The sequence below is a fragment of the Lepidochelys kempii genome, chromosome 1 (assembly GCF_965140285.1).
Source record: "Lepidochelys kempii isolate rLepKem1 chromosome 1, rLepKem1.hap1, whole genome shotgun sequence".
Classification (NCBI taxonomy): Eukaryota; Metazoa; Chordata; order Testudines; family Cheloniidae; genus Lepidochelys; species Lepidochelys kempii.
The window spans coordinates 261263049-261279812 of NC_136380.1; the positions used below are offsets into that span (position 1 = coordinate 261263049).

Consider the following 16764-nt stretch of genomic DNA (forward strand, 5'->3'; position numbering starts at 1 on the left):
ATGAATAAAAGATTGGAAAATATGCTTACAAGCAGCTCAGTTTATTGAGCTTAACGAAAAGATGTTTAAGGGGTGACTTGATCAGTCTAGAGCTACCTATGTGGAGAACAGAAATGTGATGAGAGTGCCCTTCAATTTAGCAGGCAAAGATATGAGATCCAATGCCTGGAAGTTGAAGCTAGAGAAATCTTCACTAGAAATAAGATGCCAATTTAAGTGACAGTAATTAGCCATTGGAACAGTTTAGCACGGATTGTGATGGATCCTCCATCACAGCAAACTTTGAAATCAAGACTGTTTTCCTAAAAATAGTGGTCTAGTTGAATAGACATTAATCCAGGGAAGTGGTATGTCCTGTGTTACACAAGAGGTCAGACTAGATGATCACAATGGTCCCTTCCGGCTTTATAATCAACAAAGGCCAATTTTTCCCCCTCCCCCAATCACAGTCCATATCCCTTGAGTGACATGACCCCATTTGTATATTTATTATGCCAGGTTATGTAGACAGCTGTTTAATTTTCAAAATGTTGTCTGTTTCCAGGATTACGACCTGTGCATCACCTGTTATAACACTAAAAACCACGACCACAAGATGGAGAAATTGGGCCTTGGCCTAGATGATGAGAGCAACAACCAGCAGACTGCAACCACCCAGAGCCCTGGTGACTCCCGCCGCCTGAGCATCCAGCGCTGTATCCAGTCCCTTGTCCATGCCTGCCAGTGTCGTAACGCCAACTGTTCACTGCCATCCTGTCAGAAGATGAAACGAGTTGTCCAACATACCAAAGGCTGCAAGCGCAAGACCAACGGAGGGTGCCCTATTTGCAAACAGCTCATTGCTCTTTGCTGCTACCATGCTAAGCACTGCCAGGAGAACAAGTGCCCGGTGCCCTTTTGCCTCAACATTAAACACAAGCTTCGCCAACAGCAACTTCAGCACCGTCTGCAGCAGGCCCAGATGCTCCGAAGGAGGATGGCAAGCATGCAGAGGACCGGTGTGGTAGGTCAGCAGCAAGGATTGCCTTCACCAACACCAGCCACACCAACAACTCCAACAGGCCAGCAACCCCCAACACCACAGACCCCACAACCCCAGCCACCACCCCAGCCTGCCTCGCAACCCCAACCTGCACCTCCCAATACTATGCCGCCCTACACCATGCCGAGAACTCAACCCCCTGGTGCTGTGTCCCAGGGCAAAGCAGGTGGCCAGATAACTCCTCCAACTCCACCTCAGACTGCTCAGCCACCAGTCCAGGGTCCTCCTCCAGCTGCAGTAGAAATGGCCATGCAGATCCAGCGAGCAGCAGAGACTCAGCGTCAGATGGCACAAGTTCAGATTTTCCAAAGGCCAATTCAGCACCAGATGCCCCAACTGAATCCGATGCCACCAATGGGGATGAACCCTCCCCAGATGGCCAGAGGGCCTGGCGGTCACATAGACCAAGGGATGGGGCCAGCAGGAATCCAGCAGCAGCCACCGTGGGCCCAGAGTGGGTTACCCCAACCACAGCAGCTCCAGCCAGGAATGCAGAGACCATCCATGATGTCAGTAGCCCAGCCAGGGCAGCCTATGAACATGGCGCCTCAGCCAGGAATGGGTCAGGTTCCTGGTGCGCCTCAGCCAAAACCAGCATCTCTGCCCCAGGCAGCCTTACAAAACTTACTGCGGACTCTCAGGTCTCCCAGCTCCCCCATGCAGCAGCAGCAGGTGCTTAACATTCTCCACTCCAACCCTCAGCTACTGGCTGCTTTCATCAAGCAGAGGGCCGCCAAGTATGCAGTGTCTCAAAATCCACAAGGTATGCCAGGGCAGCCTGGAATGCCACAGGGGCAGCCAGGGCTTCAACCACAGCCAGCCATGCAAGGGCAGCAAGGAGGGGTGCACCCAAACCCAGCCATGCAAAATATGAACCCCATGCAGGCCGGGGTCCAAAGGCCCAGCATGCCCCAACAGACGCAGCAGCAGCAGCCTCAGCAGGCCATGGGTGGGATGAACCCTCAGGCACAGCCGATGAACATGAATCACTCTGGGATGTCTCCGCAATTCCGGGATCTTCTAATGAGACGGCAGCAGATGATGGAGCAGCAGCGCCATCAGCAGCAGCAGCAGCAGCAAGGAGCAGGCCCGGGGTTGGGGCCCGGGATGGCCAACCATAATCAGTTTCAGCAGCCCCAGGGTGTCGGTTATGCGCAGCAGCAGCAGCAGCAGCAACAGCAAAGGATGCAGCATCATATGCAACAGATGCAGCAAGGAACTATGGGACAAATGAGCCAGCTTCCACAGGCAATGAGTGCAGAGACAGGAGCCAGTTTGCAGCAGGCTTTCCAGCAGAGGCTACTTCAGCAGCAAATGGGATCCCCAGCTCAGCCCAACCCTATGAGCCCCCAACAGCACATGCTCCCCAGTCAGGCCCAGTCCCCACACTTACAGGGCCAGCAGATCCCTTCATCGCTCACCAATCAAGTGCGTTCTCCACAGCCTGTACCCTCACCACGACCCCAGTCCCAGCCCCCCCATTCCAGCCCTTCCCCTCGGATGCAACCTCAACCTTCTCCACACCATGTCTCTCCGCAGACCAGCTCCCCACATCCAGGACTGGTAGCTGCCCAGGCTAACCCCATGGATCAGGGGCACTTTGCCAGCCCGGACCAGAGTGCAATGCTTTCTCAGCTTGCTGGCAATCCAGGCATGGCAGGCCTCCATGGTACAAGCGCCACGGAACTGGGGCTCAGCTCCGATAACTCAGACTTGAATTCAAACCTTTCACAGAGTACACTAGACATACACTAGACACATTGTAGCATTTTGGGAGCAAAAAAAAAAACTTATTTTCTCAAGACTTTTTGTACTGAAGACGAATTTTTTTGAATCTTTCTTAGCTAAAACAACATTTTTCCCTGGAACACATCCGAACTCTGCAGCAGTAGTTTGTGGTTTTAAAAACAAGAAACCAACAAAATAAACCTGAGGGACAATAGAATACAAAGAATATATTTTTGTTATGGCTGGAATCATAACCAGTCCTTTTTCTTGTTTTTCCTCGCATGCGTGCGTTGGGAAGTGGAGGGGAAAAGGGTGGTCTTTTGGCCGCTGACTAAATTGGCCCCCTTCTCATGCCTCCAATAGGTTTTATTTTTTTTTTAAATTAATGAAAATATGTAATATTGATAGTTATTATTTACTGAGGCAGATGGTTAACATTTTCCCTGTTCTGGTTTTTCTTCATCACTGCAAAAAACCCACAGGAGAACATTTCCTAAAACCGGAGGACAAAAGGGGTTAATGTTGCTTTAAAAATACATTACATATATATAAATATATATTAAAAATAAATACCAGTTTTTTCCTCTTTGGTTGGAAAGATGTCAATTCTTTGAAAAAATGTAAAAATATTAAATAACCCAGTCCCCTCCTGAAGTCTACTTTTGTCCTCCAAGAATTTTCTATACAAGAGTCTGAGCTTAAAAAAAAACTTCAAGTATTAAAATAATTTGTACAACATTTTTGCAAATACACAGGGGCAGCTGCCAAATGGATGTAGTATATATATTGTGGTTTCTGTTTTCTTGAAAGAATTTTTTTGTTATTTTTACATCTAACAAAGGAAAAAAAATAAAAAAGAGGGTAAGAAACAATTCCGAGAGGATGATTTTAACCTGAGAAAAGTCCCTGGGGTTTCTTCTTTATGCTTGCTTTCTCTCTCTCTCTCTCTCTCTCTCCCCTCTTTCCCCACCCTCTTCCACTTTCTGTAAAACTTGAAAATAGAAAGCAAAAAACCCTCAAATGTTGTAAATCATGCAATTAAGGTTGATTACTTATAAATACGAACTTTCGATCACTGTATAGACTGTTAAAATTGATTTCTTATTACCTATTGTTAAATAAACTGTGTGAGACAGACAGCCTGCTTTTTACTGCTTCCCTTCTCCTCTCTCCCACCTATGGTGCTTATTTTTAAAATGGTGAGGACAGCGGAGTATATGCTGCTTACACTTTTGGTGGTCAGAAGTTGGAGAATTATTTAATATACATTTGTTTTTGTCATTTTTTTAAAGCAAATTTACAGTCTGGGGTTGTTTATAATTAGCATTAGAAATGCACATTTTGGTAAGACTCTGTAATTGTATCTGCTCACTCTGTAATTTACCAAAACAAGACATGGTCCCCCTCCATTACACAGCTGCCATCCCAGCCTGATGGGTTCCAGTTGGTGTGTTTGACTAGGTTAGCATCTTAAGTTCCACAGGCCGCTCCTTAATATGAAACCCAAACTTCTGCTTGGGTGATACAAAATTGAAAGACCACATTCCTGTTGGAGTACCCTGGAGAGCTTTTTGTGCCAACATTGTGACTGTCAACACTTGGAGCTGGGTGTGTGATTCTCAGCTTGCGTAGATGAACCCACACTGGCTCTGCTCAAGCTAGTGCACTTAAAATAGCAGTGTACCGGGGTAGCACAGGCTGCGGCTCAGGCTGGCTGCCCAGGTACAGAGCCAGGGGATCCTGTTGGGGATGTCTTCAGGGCAGCTAGTCTGAACCGACACCACTTCTATCCTGGCTATGCTATTTTTAGCAGGGTAGCTTGAGTACAACTATGTGTGTTGGGTGTCGCAAACTCAGCTCCCAAGTGTAGGTGTAGCCTATGGGTCAAACTGGAGGAATAAGGTGTTGTGGGTAGTGAGTTGTGAGAAAAGACTGAAAGAACGAACGTTGTTTGCCACAAGCTATGGGAAGGCAGGGGAATAGGATGGCTACTTGGAAGTATTTGAAAGGTCTAAATACCAACAAGGAAGAGAAATACAGTGTAGAAATGAGTATAACTTAGGCTAAAAGACAATAATACACCTACTAGGTAGAGACTACATGAAAGCTGGTGGGGAGCCCTCATTAGGGTCCATGGAAAGCACTCCAGTGAGAAGCTTAGGATTCTCTCAAGTATTGTTAATACAGATCACCACTCCTGAACTGTATCTACACATTCCACACCAAGCCAGAATTCTCCAGCCTGTTAATGCAGGCTTTCTGTTGTGCCATGGAAAGGTGCAGGGCAGATTGGAAGGAACTAAGGCTGCATACACATACGCCAGAACTCCTCCTCATCCCTCAGCCTCTAATGACAAGGTGCAGTTTGCTTCCTCCTCCAGCTAACCCTAGTTCCATAGTAAATACTCAGTTTAGTATTAATTTGTATTTCTTTGCTAGGGATTTCAGTTCCAGGAACTATTTTGCTTGATCCCAACCTTCTTCCAAGGATGATGGCTCTGGCAAAAGTTTAGAGTGCCCGTTTTCTAACCTAAAATTTCTAGTCTGTCCCGCAGGGCCAGTGCCTGTAGAGGCTTCAGTGAAGACTGTTTCCTTAGCTAGTGCTAAATCTGCCCTAAGTTTACACCCTGGGTAGGCAATGATCAGTCTCTAATCTGATCCATTATGGGGGTCGGAGGGAGACCCCAAGAGCTTCAGGGTGGATTTGAGTTGTGACCAGCTTTGGCTCGCCTTCAAAATCCCAGCAGCAGGTTGTCACGGTCATGGATCTGCAAGGTTTGGTGTCTGCCCCAGCGTGTAACCAGCCCCTTGGGGGCTGAAGGGGTAACTCCCCAGGATCCAAACAGTTCCACAGAGAAAGGCCCATATCCTCTGAGACAGGGCCTTTGGGGGCCGGGGATTCCTATTTTTCTGTGGCTTCCTGCAACAAGTCCAGCTGAGCTAGGCTCCTGTGGGAGGCTTGTTGTTCACCCCTGGAGGGAGCAGTGCTTTGATAGATATTTGTAGCAACTCCAAGCCAAGTCCCCTGGCATACAGCATCTGAAAGTCCATAGGTCAGCATCAAGAAGCAAAGGTTAAGACAGAGTTCAGACATGAGCGTCAGCTCCCTGAGTCATGCCGCTGTAGAAGCCAACTCTGCTTCCTTTCTCTTCTTCTTCTTTGTCCCCATCCCAGGGGAGAGCACAGCTCTTAACACAGCATGTGATGCCTTTCCCCTTTGCTCTCCAGTATGGGGCCAGTTTGCCTGCAGGGGAGGTGAGAAGAATGTTCGTGGCTACGCATCAATGTCCGGGCCATTGGGGTTTCCTTTGTGTCTTCTGGCTCCTCCATTCGCAGGTGTAGACTTTATTCAGTTTAATGGCACTGATATCCAGACCGACCATTGCAAGATTCCAATACCTTGCCCCTTCCCTTTGCACTTAGTGCATAGCAATACAAAGCCCAGAGAGAAACTGAGGTGCTCATAGAAATAAAAAATACTACCAAAATTCCCACATTCATCACTGTTACCAAGTGTGTCTGTAGGCCACAGGGGGCTTTGGCTTTACTGCCATGCAGAATTGCATCTACCTCCCTCTTTCCTCCTCCTCTCCTGGATTCTAACCTAGCGTGAAGGTATTACTTTGCTAAGTTAGTAGTACAGGATGTCTGGCAGATACTGCTAGAGAATTGGAAACTGTGATTAGGAAAATCCTGTGTAGCAGCAAGAGGAAAGTTTTCTATGTGGGCAGCACAGATAGAAATACACTATCTGTGTCAGCACCTGTCCTGGGCACTATGAACTGTAAGGCAGTAGGGCTGCTAAGTAACTTTCCTTTTCTTCAAGGGGGAAGAAGTTTGTTTGTCCATGCCTCACAGCATTTGAAAGGGGCCATTTAACATCCCACCTCTGTGTTCCCAATGCCCTTGACAGGCTTCTCCCTCATCCTAGCCAAGCTGCTGGTGTCTATTTCAATCTCAAGGAGAATGTTCTGTCCCTGGCTTGGAAGCCTGCATTCCTTGTGACTGGAGAGTCCCAGAGCGCCAGGCTGTAGGCCTGCTTAGGGAGTGCTTCCCAAAGATGCAGTGGTGCTGCAGCCTCCTGCAGAAAGTGGCCTCAAACTTCAAGCTGAGTAAGACCAATGCACTGTGGGGTTGGATCAGGCTATCAAGGCTAAGCGGCTGGAGGTGCCCTTTTAGCTACTAACCTAATGGGACAAAATTCTTCAATAAATCTCTCAGATAATTCTTGGGTTAGTCATGTGCGGACATATCCTCTTCCACCTGCTGCTTTTTGCTTCATGGCCCTGGGATTGCTGGAGTTTCCGTTTAAAAGTGAAATGTGTTTGGTGTTACCTGCCTTTGCAAACACGGCTCTCCTTTTGGGGTTGCTCTGGTATGACCACAACCAGTGTATCAGCAGCAACTGCAGGAACACATCCATCCCAGTGCTGCACCTTTGAGCACTCACCACACTGAAGTGGACTGATATTGAGAGATGCTGGTCAGTAAGATCCTATACATCTGAAAACCTTGGCCCTGGTGTATTGTCCTCCCTATGTTCTATTTGTTCCAAAGGGGTTGAGTTACACATTTCATTAGTTTAGACCTAAAGCTATTTGTCAATAAGCCACCTCACCTCTAATGTCTGAAACTATTTTGATGTATATGTCATTAGGGATCCATTTAAGGTGATCTTCAGGGCCATTATTTTTTTAAACTCCGCTAACATGCTTCCGTGCTAATCTGTAGTCACCTGTGTTGACTGCATGCCCTAAACTAACCCTAGTCAGAGTATATACACACAGTAACACAATAACATGCTTGCTTGTCTACCAAGTGTGAACGTCTGCTGTGTAATTCACACACTTCCTGGAGGAGGCATTTGCAAGTGACTGTGCTTCGCTACTCACTTTGTTATTCATCCATTGTTGTGAGCTGGAATAATAGCCAGAGATGCAGTTAGGCGCCCATGAGGTGCAGTGGGGTATCTTGCAAGCTGACTGCTCTCACTGAATTCTGTTCTGTTCAGAGTCCATATTGTATGAATGTTAACAATCAGTTTAAAGAAGCCGATCTTAGCTGAATTCAGAGTTATAAGGCTCTTCTATCACTGCCTTTTCATTATTTTGGCCATGCAAGCATAATATAGGATTGTCTGTTTCTTTGGGTGGGGGATTGTTGTAGGGGTGGTGATACCTGGCATTGTCAAATACCAAAATAAGGATTTTTAAATGCATGCAACTCCCCTTACAGAAGGTGAATGTGTGTGTTTCACATATAATGTATAGGTGGGAGGCCCTGTACACATGGCTAAAAAGCCCTTTGCAAAAATCTTTTGCATCTTCTCTCTGCATCTTCGTTCTGTTAGCTTCATTTTTTTTTTTTTTTTAGGCCACAAAGGACCACATAGACTAGATGATCAATCCTGTATATCACAACTTATAGGATTTCACCCAGCAGTTCCTGTATCCCACCCAATAACTGCTCTTTGAGGTAGAGAAGAGAGAGAGAGAGCGTGCACACGTGCCAGTCTGGATTTAAAGATGTGTTGTTTAGCACTTTCACTGCACATTACACAACAAAGCCCTCTCCAGCCCTTGAAGAAGGGATTCATGGAGTTTGTTTAGCTTCCTGGATTTTTACATTAATACTTGGATGAGTGGATGCCATTTTTCTGGAAGGATACTGTGCCCAAATGAAGATCTTTATATTGTGTTAGTAGCTAGAGATTTCCCAGCATGGATCAGGGCTCTATGGGGCTAGGAATGGGATTTTTTTTTAATATTCCCATCCCAAAGAGCTTCCAACCTTGGCATATAATGAGACAACCGGTGTATTCAACAGACAAATGAAGAGGGGGACAAGGTGACAGTCAAGAGACCTTATTTAGTATAATAAATGCCACTGGCAGCACCCAAACTGGCTAGTGGAGCTAAGCTGCTGGAGGAGAGGAGTTTGGGCTCAATTTTTTTTTTAATCTCTTGTTTAAATGCCTAACAAACACCACCACACCTTAGACTAAGGGTTGGGAGAGCGGCTGCTGGCTTCTCCAAGGAACAGCTGCTATTTCTAAAGTTTTGGGGGTTTTTTTTGTTTTTTGTTTTTTAAAGTTGGAATGTCTGATGATTCTGAGGCCGTAATGGAAGAGGAGCAATCGCCAACCAAATGCCCCTTTTCGTCCCTTGATAAATTACTTTTTAAGCAGAGCCTGTAAAAGCAGCTGGTGATGCATCACTGTGACTCCCTCCACTTCAGCCCAATGTGGAGGACAGGAATAAGGTGACCAGATGTCCTGATTTTTGGGTCTTTTTCTTTTATAGGCTCCTATTTTACCCACCCCATCCCCTGTCCTGATTTTTCACACTTGCTGTCTGGTCACCCTAAACAGGAAACAGGCACCAGCCTCAGGGAGTGGAGCTGTGGGAGTGAGAGGCCAGGCCGGATTTAGGGGCAGGTGACCCAGGTGACCGCATGGAGTTCCGGGCTTGGGGGGTGCTGGGTTCGGGGTGCTGTTTCTGTTACCTACAAAAGGAAAAATAGAATGTTGGAAGTAACACTTCAGGTATTCTGTATGTGGATCCATTTTTTACTAACCTCCTAGAATGTTTTGGACCTTCGTAGAATCTCATGGACCTTTCCAGACTTTGAGAACTACATTTTCCTGGAACCTCCTAGAACAGAGGTGGGCAAACTACGGCCCCTGAGCTCCTGGCCCGGGAGGCTTGCCCCTCTCCCGCTGTTCCTCCTCCCTCGCAGCCTCGGCGCATCGTGTATTAAACGGCTCCGCGTAGGACTGTGCTGCTGGTCGCAGTTACGGAGAGCAATTTACTGCACTACACCGGGGCAACGCTCTGGGCGGCTCAGCTGCAGCACCACCAGCCACCGGTGCTCTGTGCTGTGTAGTAAGGGGGCAGGGAGTGGCGGAGGGTGGATAGAGGGCAGGGGAGTTCGGGGTGGGGGTGTGGATGGGGTTGGGGCGGTCAGAGGGTGGGGAGCAGGCAGGTTGAATGGAGGCAGGGGAGTTCAGGGTGGTGGTCAGGGGGCGGGGGTGTGGATTGGGGTCGGGGCGGTCAGAGGGTGGGGAGTGTGGGGGGGTTGAATGAGGGCAGGAGTCCTGGGGGTGGCCCCCGTCAGGGGGCGAGAAGCAAGGGGAAGGCGGATAGGGGGCGGGGGCACAGCCTTCCCTAACCAGGCCTCCATACAATTTCCGAAACCTGATGCCCTCAGGCCAAAAAGTTTGCCCACCCCTCTCCTAAAATGTTGTCTGCCATGCCCTCGCGGGTATACAAGGGGCAGGGCGGCGTCAGTCAGTCAGTGAGATATAAGAATTAACTGCAGTGAGCGTCCAGCTGTGATATTGTGAACCTTGTGTAACTGTGAAAGTATACTTGTGTTTTAAGACTTGAAGAGTGTAAGTAGTGACTATATGACAAGGATGACTCATGCGTGCAAATTGTGCATCAAACCATGAAATGGGCTACAAATGCAATAAAAAATAGGGTATTCAAAAGTTTAACAAATGAAGTGTGGGCCACTGAAGACGCTCCTCGCCTGGGGCGCCACTTGGTCTAGGGTCGACCCTGGTGAGAGGAAAAGGGAACCAGCTGGCAATTACACCAGCTAAGAGTGGCCCATCAGTCATACAAGTACAAGCCCTAGGAAGGCAACTAGGAGCAAAGTGGTGAAGGTGGCATTGACGTCACTGAGGATTTCACTCGGGCTGCAGGCAGTGCCGGTGGTAGCCCATCGGTAGCTCTAAGGAGGAATATTTTGGGGGCCACCCCACCCACAATACATACTATTAATTAATAGGGTCTCCTGGGAGCTGCTTGGGGCCCTAAGTAATTGTGTAGTCTGCTTATGCCTAGCACCGGCTCTGGCTGGGGGACCTTTTTATTGTCTTGGAGTTATCAGATTAAAATATTATCTCAGATAGATCAGTGTTACCTGAAGCACAAAAGACACCGGCTGTAACAGAGCCATTTCAATACATTTCGCTGTGTGGAAAAGTCCTCAGAACTACATAGCAGGTGAGAGAATAAAATAGTTAAACATCTTGTCTATGAATATTGAAATAGGACACTCCTATTCTTGAAATACATGTCCGCATACTGACTTGTGGCTAACGGTGTAAATCACGACCAGTTTAGTTTTTGGTTCCTGTTTGTGTGCCAACAAGGCTTGACAAACACTCCTAAACCCTTATGCCTGTTCTTTTGTGTCTGCTTTGAACATGGACCTGGAAAAGTCACGTTTTGCATCTGCTCTCTCAGTTGCTCTTGGTCTATTGCGCAATAAAAAAATGCTACGTTGTTAAAGGGTGCCTCTTCCTTCGATTCCATCCCCTCCAACCCGTCTGCCGTGTTGCACACACCAACCCTGTAAGTCTTCTGACGTGGTCATCCTGGGGGACCCCAAAAATGTCCTTGGGGCCTGGTAGTTCCCGGTCATGCTCCTCCACATCCTGGTCTTCCCTACTGCCCCTACTTATCATCCAGGATTAATGTTGCTGGCCTCCTGCTGTCCTTGAGTGTTGGGCTGGGTGGAGAGGCGCAGCGTTGAAGGGGCCTGTCCTCCTCCCACTCTGGACTGGTTATTCTAGTCCTTGATCATATAATTTTGTCTTGCCATCCTTAGTTTTTGCCTGGCATTGCAGGCCAGCTGGATGAGGGTGTGCTCCGAGATGTACTATTTGAACGCACCTGTAGAAGAGGAAATTGCCAATGAGCTGCAGCATGTTTGCAGCAGTATTTGTACGACTAAGTGGCTTCCACCCAAGCTCCGCCCTGGGCAGTGGAATGCAGAAAGTACACCAGACAGACCAACTGGACTAGTGCATTGTGGGACAGGGCTTAGCAGACTTCATGAACCAGTCACATTAATCTCTAACTGCACTGGCTTAACTGGGTAACTTTAGGACGCCATTAACTTCCTAGACAATTGCTGATCCTCAAAGGCCTTTTTGTGTGTGTTTTTATAAGAAGTCATAAGATTTAGCCAGTTCTGTGGATGTTAGATTTCTCAAATCCAGGCCTCCACCCATGATCCCACATTGGCAGATGGCTTGGCTGGCGTAGATAGACCCTAGGAAAGTAAAATGATGGGGGAAGGGTCTGAAAGCCTGTGTGGTGTATTTTCTGCATTCTGCTGCCAGAACTAAACCAGACAGTAGCAGACACAAAGCACCCAGAGCAGCATGGAACCATTTCCACGACTAGCTTCTCTCTAGCCAGCTTAAATTCCGCCTAAATAACTGGGTCATCAGAACCGTCCTGTCCATACTAGCATCTGTACCACTAGGAACCCCCAAATCATGAGTCAGGCCCCTCACAATGTGAACTAGGCGTAAGGCAAAATAGCTAACGCCATCCCTGTATTGCATGAACAATAAGATTTTTTTTTTTTTAAACACAGCATTTTCCCCAAGCAAATTCAGCAGGTTGCATCAAGTCTACAGAGTCGAGTATCTATAGCCAAGAAATGAAATTCTCGCCTCCTTTCCCCAGAGCTCGGTGTGTGTTCTGTCAGTCACAGGATGTAGCAGCTGCCTTGTGGTGGGGAGTGGGAGACGCATGACTTCGATTCCAGGAAATGGCTCCGTCCGGCCTGGCCTCTGCTATTCCAGCACAGGGCCAACCACCGCAGGGATGGGCGGGGGGCAAACATGCCCTTCCCTTTCCCCAGCTTTTGACGCTCCCTTAGTGCAGTTACACAGCCTAGACAGTCTTAAGCAGTGTTGTAATGTGTTTGCACCACTGCGTTCCTGGGCTCCCGCAGCAGCAGAGGAGGTATGGTTACTTCGACAGTCCCTCTGCAGTGGGCGCTGTGATACTTTCCTTTGGGTAACACACTCTATATTAATGAGCATGCTTGAGTACGGGGCTGTTGGGGGTAGAGGGCAGCATGCATCTCAGGGCTTGTTTTAATAGGAATGTGCTGCACTGGGTTTCAGAAAGGCCTCCCTCGGGGATGGTGGTGGAGGCTGGTGGCTCCCGTCTCCAGTGTTAATTGGCTGCACACAGGCGGGGTGAATGCCCGTTGGCTGTGCGACCAGGGGCTGAGTGATGGGGCTGTGGTGGCAAGCTGGCTGGTGACACCGGTAGGGATAAGTTGAGTGTGTGGCACTGGTGACACCTGGGCGTGACACAGCACTTCTGTGCCTCGCCCCGCCCCAGAGATGCACGTGGCCAGGAGCAGCCAGACGCAAAGGGGAGAGTGCTGATAGTGGGGGACCCCCCCTTTCCATTAGAGGAAACACCCTCTGCTCTGCCAGTCCTGGGGGAAGGGGCAGGGCCATCTGCTCACAGAGAGAGGGAGGGACCCTTGGGAAAAGCCATATCCAGTGGGCTGTGAGGCATCTCCCCCACCTCCCACAGGGCCCACACCTAGGGCAGCACAGCGGAGCAGAGCGTCCAGGAGATTTTTTTTTAACATTGGTGCTTTGCATTTTCCTGCTGGTTTCTGAGCCTGGGGGGTTACACTCTCATCACCTGGTCAAGCTTTTTTCTGCAAGTGGGAGGCCAAGGAAGTTTGTTTGATTTTTAAATGAAAGCTGAGATGGCTCTGGGCTCCAGCCCCTTGAGCTTCAGGAAGATCACCAGACGTTGTCAGAGCCACCATAAAATTGCAGGAGTTGGCAACATGGTTAACTCCCATTTGTACCTTTTAAAAATCTCCCCACCTGTGTGATGGGGTCTTTCTCTCAGCCTGCACCCTAACTCTGGGGGTTAGATTTAGGGAGGCAGATGCACCATTTAAAGTGTGTGTGTGTGTGTGTGAGGAGACATAGATTTGCCTCCCTCTGCCTTTTCCCCTCTCCAGTGCCCTACCACCCCCCAGGATCCTCCTGACAGCCCTGGCCCAGGAGCCACTTCACCCACCTACCTCCTTTAGCGATTCCTTGCTGAATAAGCAAGGAATTGCTGAGACAGTCTCATTGTTTAGATGCTTAGAATCATTCTCTGTCCCTGTGTTGCTTATTTTAGAACCACCTGAGAGCACTTCGATGTCTTACCTGGTATCTGAACTGCCCAAATAATCTATTCTGCCCTGGGAGTTAAACCAGAGAACCAGTTCAAACTGGTGTTTAAATGGGAACTAAACTGGAACCATAATTTTGTTCTACCTACTGATCTGGAACTGAACTGAAAAAATATTTGGGTTACTGATTAAAATAAAGTTTCAGTTTTTTTTCAGCTCAATATTTTAAAAATGACTGTGATCTTATTTTCATTATAAAACAAACCAACACCATAACAAACAGGCATGTGATTGCTACCAGAAAGGCCTGCCCCAGTATAATGAGACGAAAAACAGTGGTGCACAAACATTTCCAGTCGTGCTCTCCACCTCACCTTTACCATTAATAGAATCTGTCTGTGCCCCTTCCTGCCATTACTGCCCAGTCAAGGATTCCCAGCAGCGGAGCTTGGGCTGAAGGTGGAGCTGGGGATGGGGGTGGAGCTGGTTGGGGGGGCATAGAGAGGAAATGAGGGCAGAGCAGGGCTGGGGATGGGGGCGGATTGGGCCTGGAGGTCTAGCATGACTGGGGGCTGAAGGGGGTTGGGGATGCAGTGAGGCTGGGAGTGGAGTAGCTCTGGAAGTGTGGCGCTCCCTTCCCACCTCCAGTGGGAACTGGCCTAGGCCCCTTAGCTCTCCCCGCCCCCCGAATATTCCTGCACACCACCTGCGGGGGACTGTGCCCCACAGTTTGGGGCTCAGTGGACTAGCAACAGGCTAGCTCACAAGAGTAGGGAGAGTGTTGCCTGATTTTAGGAGGTTCATATTATTAATTTGGATCATATGGGTTGTAGGCTCGTCACTTAATCTGATCAGAAGATGATAAGGTCCTTGTCCCAGAAGCAGGCTACACAGAGTTTGCAAGGACCCTCAGGATGCAAGACAGGACCCTCACACTGAGACAAATGTAGCCTTTATTGAGCTAAATGGAATAGTAATCAAATGGTAAAATAATCAGAGTTACAAATGCAATGATGACAGGTTTCAGAGTAGCAGCCGTGTTTGTCTGTATCCGCAAAAAGACAGGAGGACTTGTGGCACCTTAGAGACTAACCAATTTATTTGAGCATAAGCTTTCGTGAGCATCCGATGAAGTGAGCTGTAGCTCACGAAAGTTTATGCTCAAATAAATTTGTTAATCTCTAAGGTGCCACAAGTCCTCCTTTTCTAAATGCAATAATATAGTTCTAGAGATATCTGTGATATTATATACTGTAAAGCTTTTGATTACTCTACTCATACCCATCCTTGATAACCTGGCGGTAAGAGACAAAGGACCAGCCTCAACTCTGGCATGCCAAAATAGTCCGGGTCCAGGTTCCTCAGTTCTTGAGTGGGAGGTGCAGAGCTTAGGAAAAGCTAAAGACCTAAGAGCTAAAGAAGGTAACTTAGTTCTTAATTGTAAGTTTAAGTCAGTAAAGTAAGTTAAGTAAAACACTAACAGACTAATAAACAAAGAACTAATTAAGCTGCTTTGGCCTGGTGGGTCACCCCTTTTATACGGCTTGAACACCTAAGCTCCCCCCTTCTATGTCCCAACTTGGTTTCCTCAGCCACACTATGCTAGGGTACACATACTCCATAGGCTGCCATGTTTGTACACATGGATGACATATCCATACATACTAATGACATTAGATCATTCCCACATTTGTTATTTCTGTCCTACCCAGTTATATCGGTTATTTCCTTGCGCTGTACCTGTTAAGTTTAAAGAGGATATGAACTTAGAAAGCCCCTTATGCCAACCTGCTTCAATGTATCCTTTATCTATCTATGTTAAAGGTCACAGCCATAGATGGACCTTATGCTTTAATTCATCATCACCTATCTGGGTGAAAGGGCCCGAACATGCGTATGCCAACTTTGCTATCTGGGTGAAAGGTCCCAAACATATGTATGCTAACTTTGCCTTAGTTCAACATACAGGGTGTGGCCTGTAGGTCCCTTGCATTACAGCTAGCATACTTTAATATAAACCTATTATAATAAGAAAATAAGAAACCTATAAGAAAAGATATATAGGCAAGCAAGCAGGCTAGCCCTGTAGGCTACATGCCCCCTTTGACAGGCTGATTTATAAATGAACCCAGTCAGAGAGATATGGCTGTAGACGGTCAGGCATCTGTAGAGACAGTTACAACGCCATATTCCACCTCTCAGGGTGGAGGAAGGGTATCGTAAAAACAGACTCAGAACCCTGAAGTGTTTCTGGAGTGGTACCCCAGGTACCATGGATATATAGTCACCATAATTAATATTTGGTATCTGTCTAGGTCTTTGCCTAGACAGTACTTGTTGGGTTTATACTGCATGCATCCTAAAACAATGCAAATAACCCCTATTGCAATTCTTTGGGCAATAACCCATCATCGTTCCTGGGGGTTATTGAAGACGCATCACCTTCATTAATTAATTTGAGTAATAGCTTGGCATGCATCCGATGAAGTGAGCTGTAGCTCACGAAAGCTTATGCTCAAATAAATTTGTTAGTCTCTAAGGTGCCACAAGTCCTCCTTTTCTTTTTGCAGATACAGACTAACATGGCTGCTACTCTGAAACCTGTCTTTATTCATATCGTTAGTAATTTGTATGAGGTGGGTCTCCTTACAAGCCAGTAATGACTTTAATTGTAAGCTTAACAGAGGAATATAGACAAGAAATGTGGGTGTACTTTGGATAGTTAAATCCTCATAGGCTGGGTCAGACTCAATGATGGTGATGTTTTCAAAAGTGGGAATAGGGGAAATGGCTTGGTTCCCTGTCAAAGTAGGTTGCTCTGGAGTAAAACAAAAATTTGGGTCTGTGACAGGACACACCAAGGGACCATATTTGTACCTCTTTTGATTGGTTACCACACAAAATTGGCCATGTCCAACATAGGTCACCCTCTCCATCAGAGTCTTCCACTTGGTCAACGTCACCAGGCACTACAATGAGGATGATTTATTCCGTAACTCCTCTCCCTAAAGTCCACACAGGACAGTGCCTGT

General features: G+C 47.4%; 1 protein-coding gene across 6 annotated transcripts in view; it reads left to right on the forward strand.

Moving 5' to 3' along the window:
- EP300 (EP300 lysine acetyltransferase) overlaps positions 1–3909 on the forward strand; it is a 129115-nt gene extending 125206 nt beyond the window's left edge. For all 6 annotated transcript variants that reach the window (XM_073327139.2, XM_073327141.2, XM_073327148.2 and 3 more), the window contains one exon: positions 545–3909. In XM_073327139.2, coding sequence (XP_073183240.2) covers positions 545–2797 — 2253 coding nt within the window. In that variant the 3' untranslated portion in view covers positions 2798–3909. The remainder of the gene's footprint in view (positions 1–544) is intronic.
- The last annotated feature ends 12855 nt before the right edge of the window (positions 3910–16764 follow it).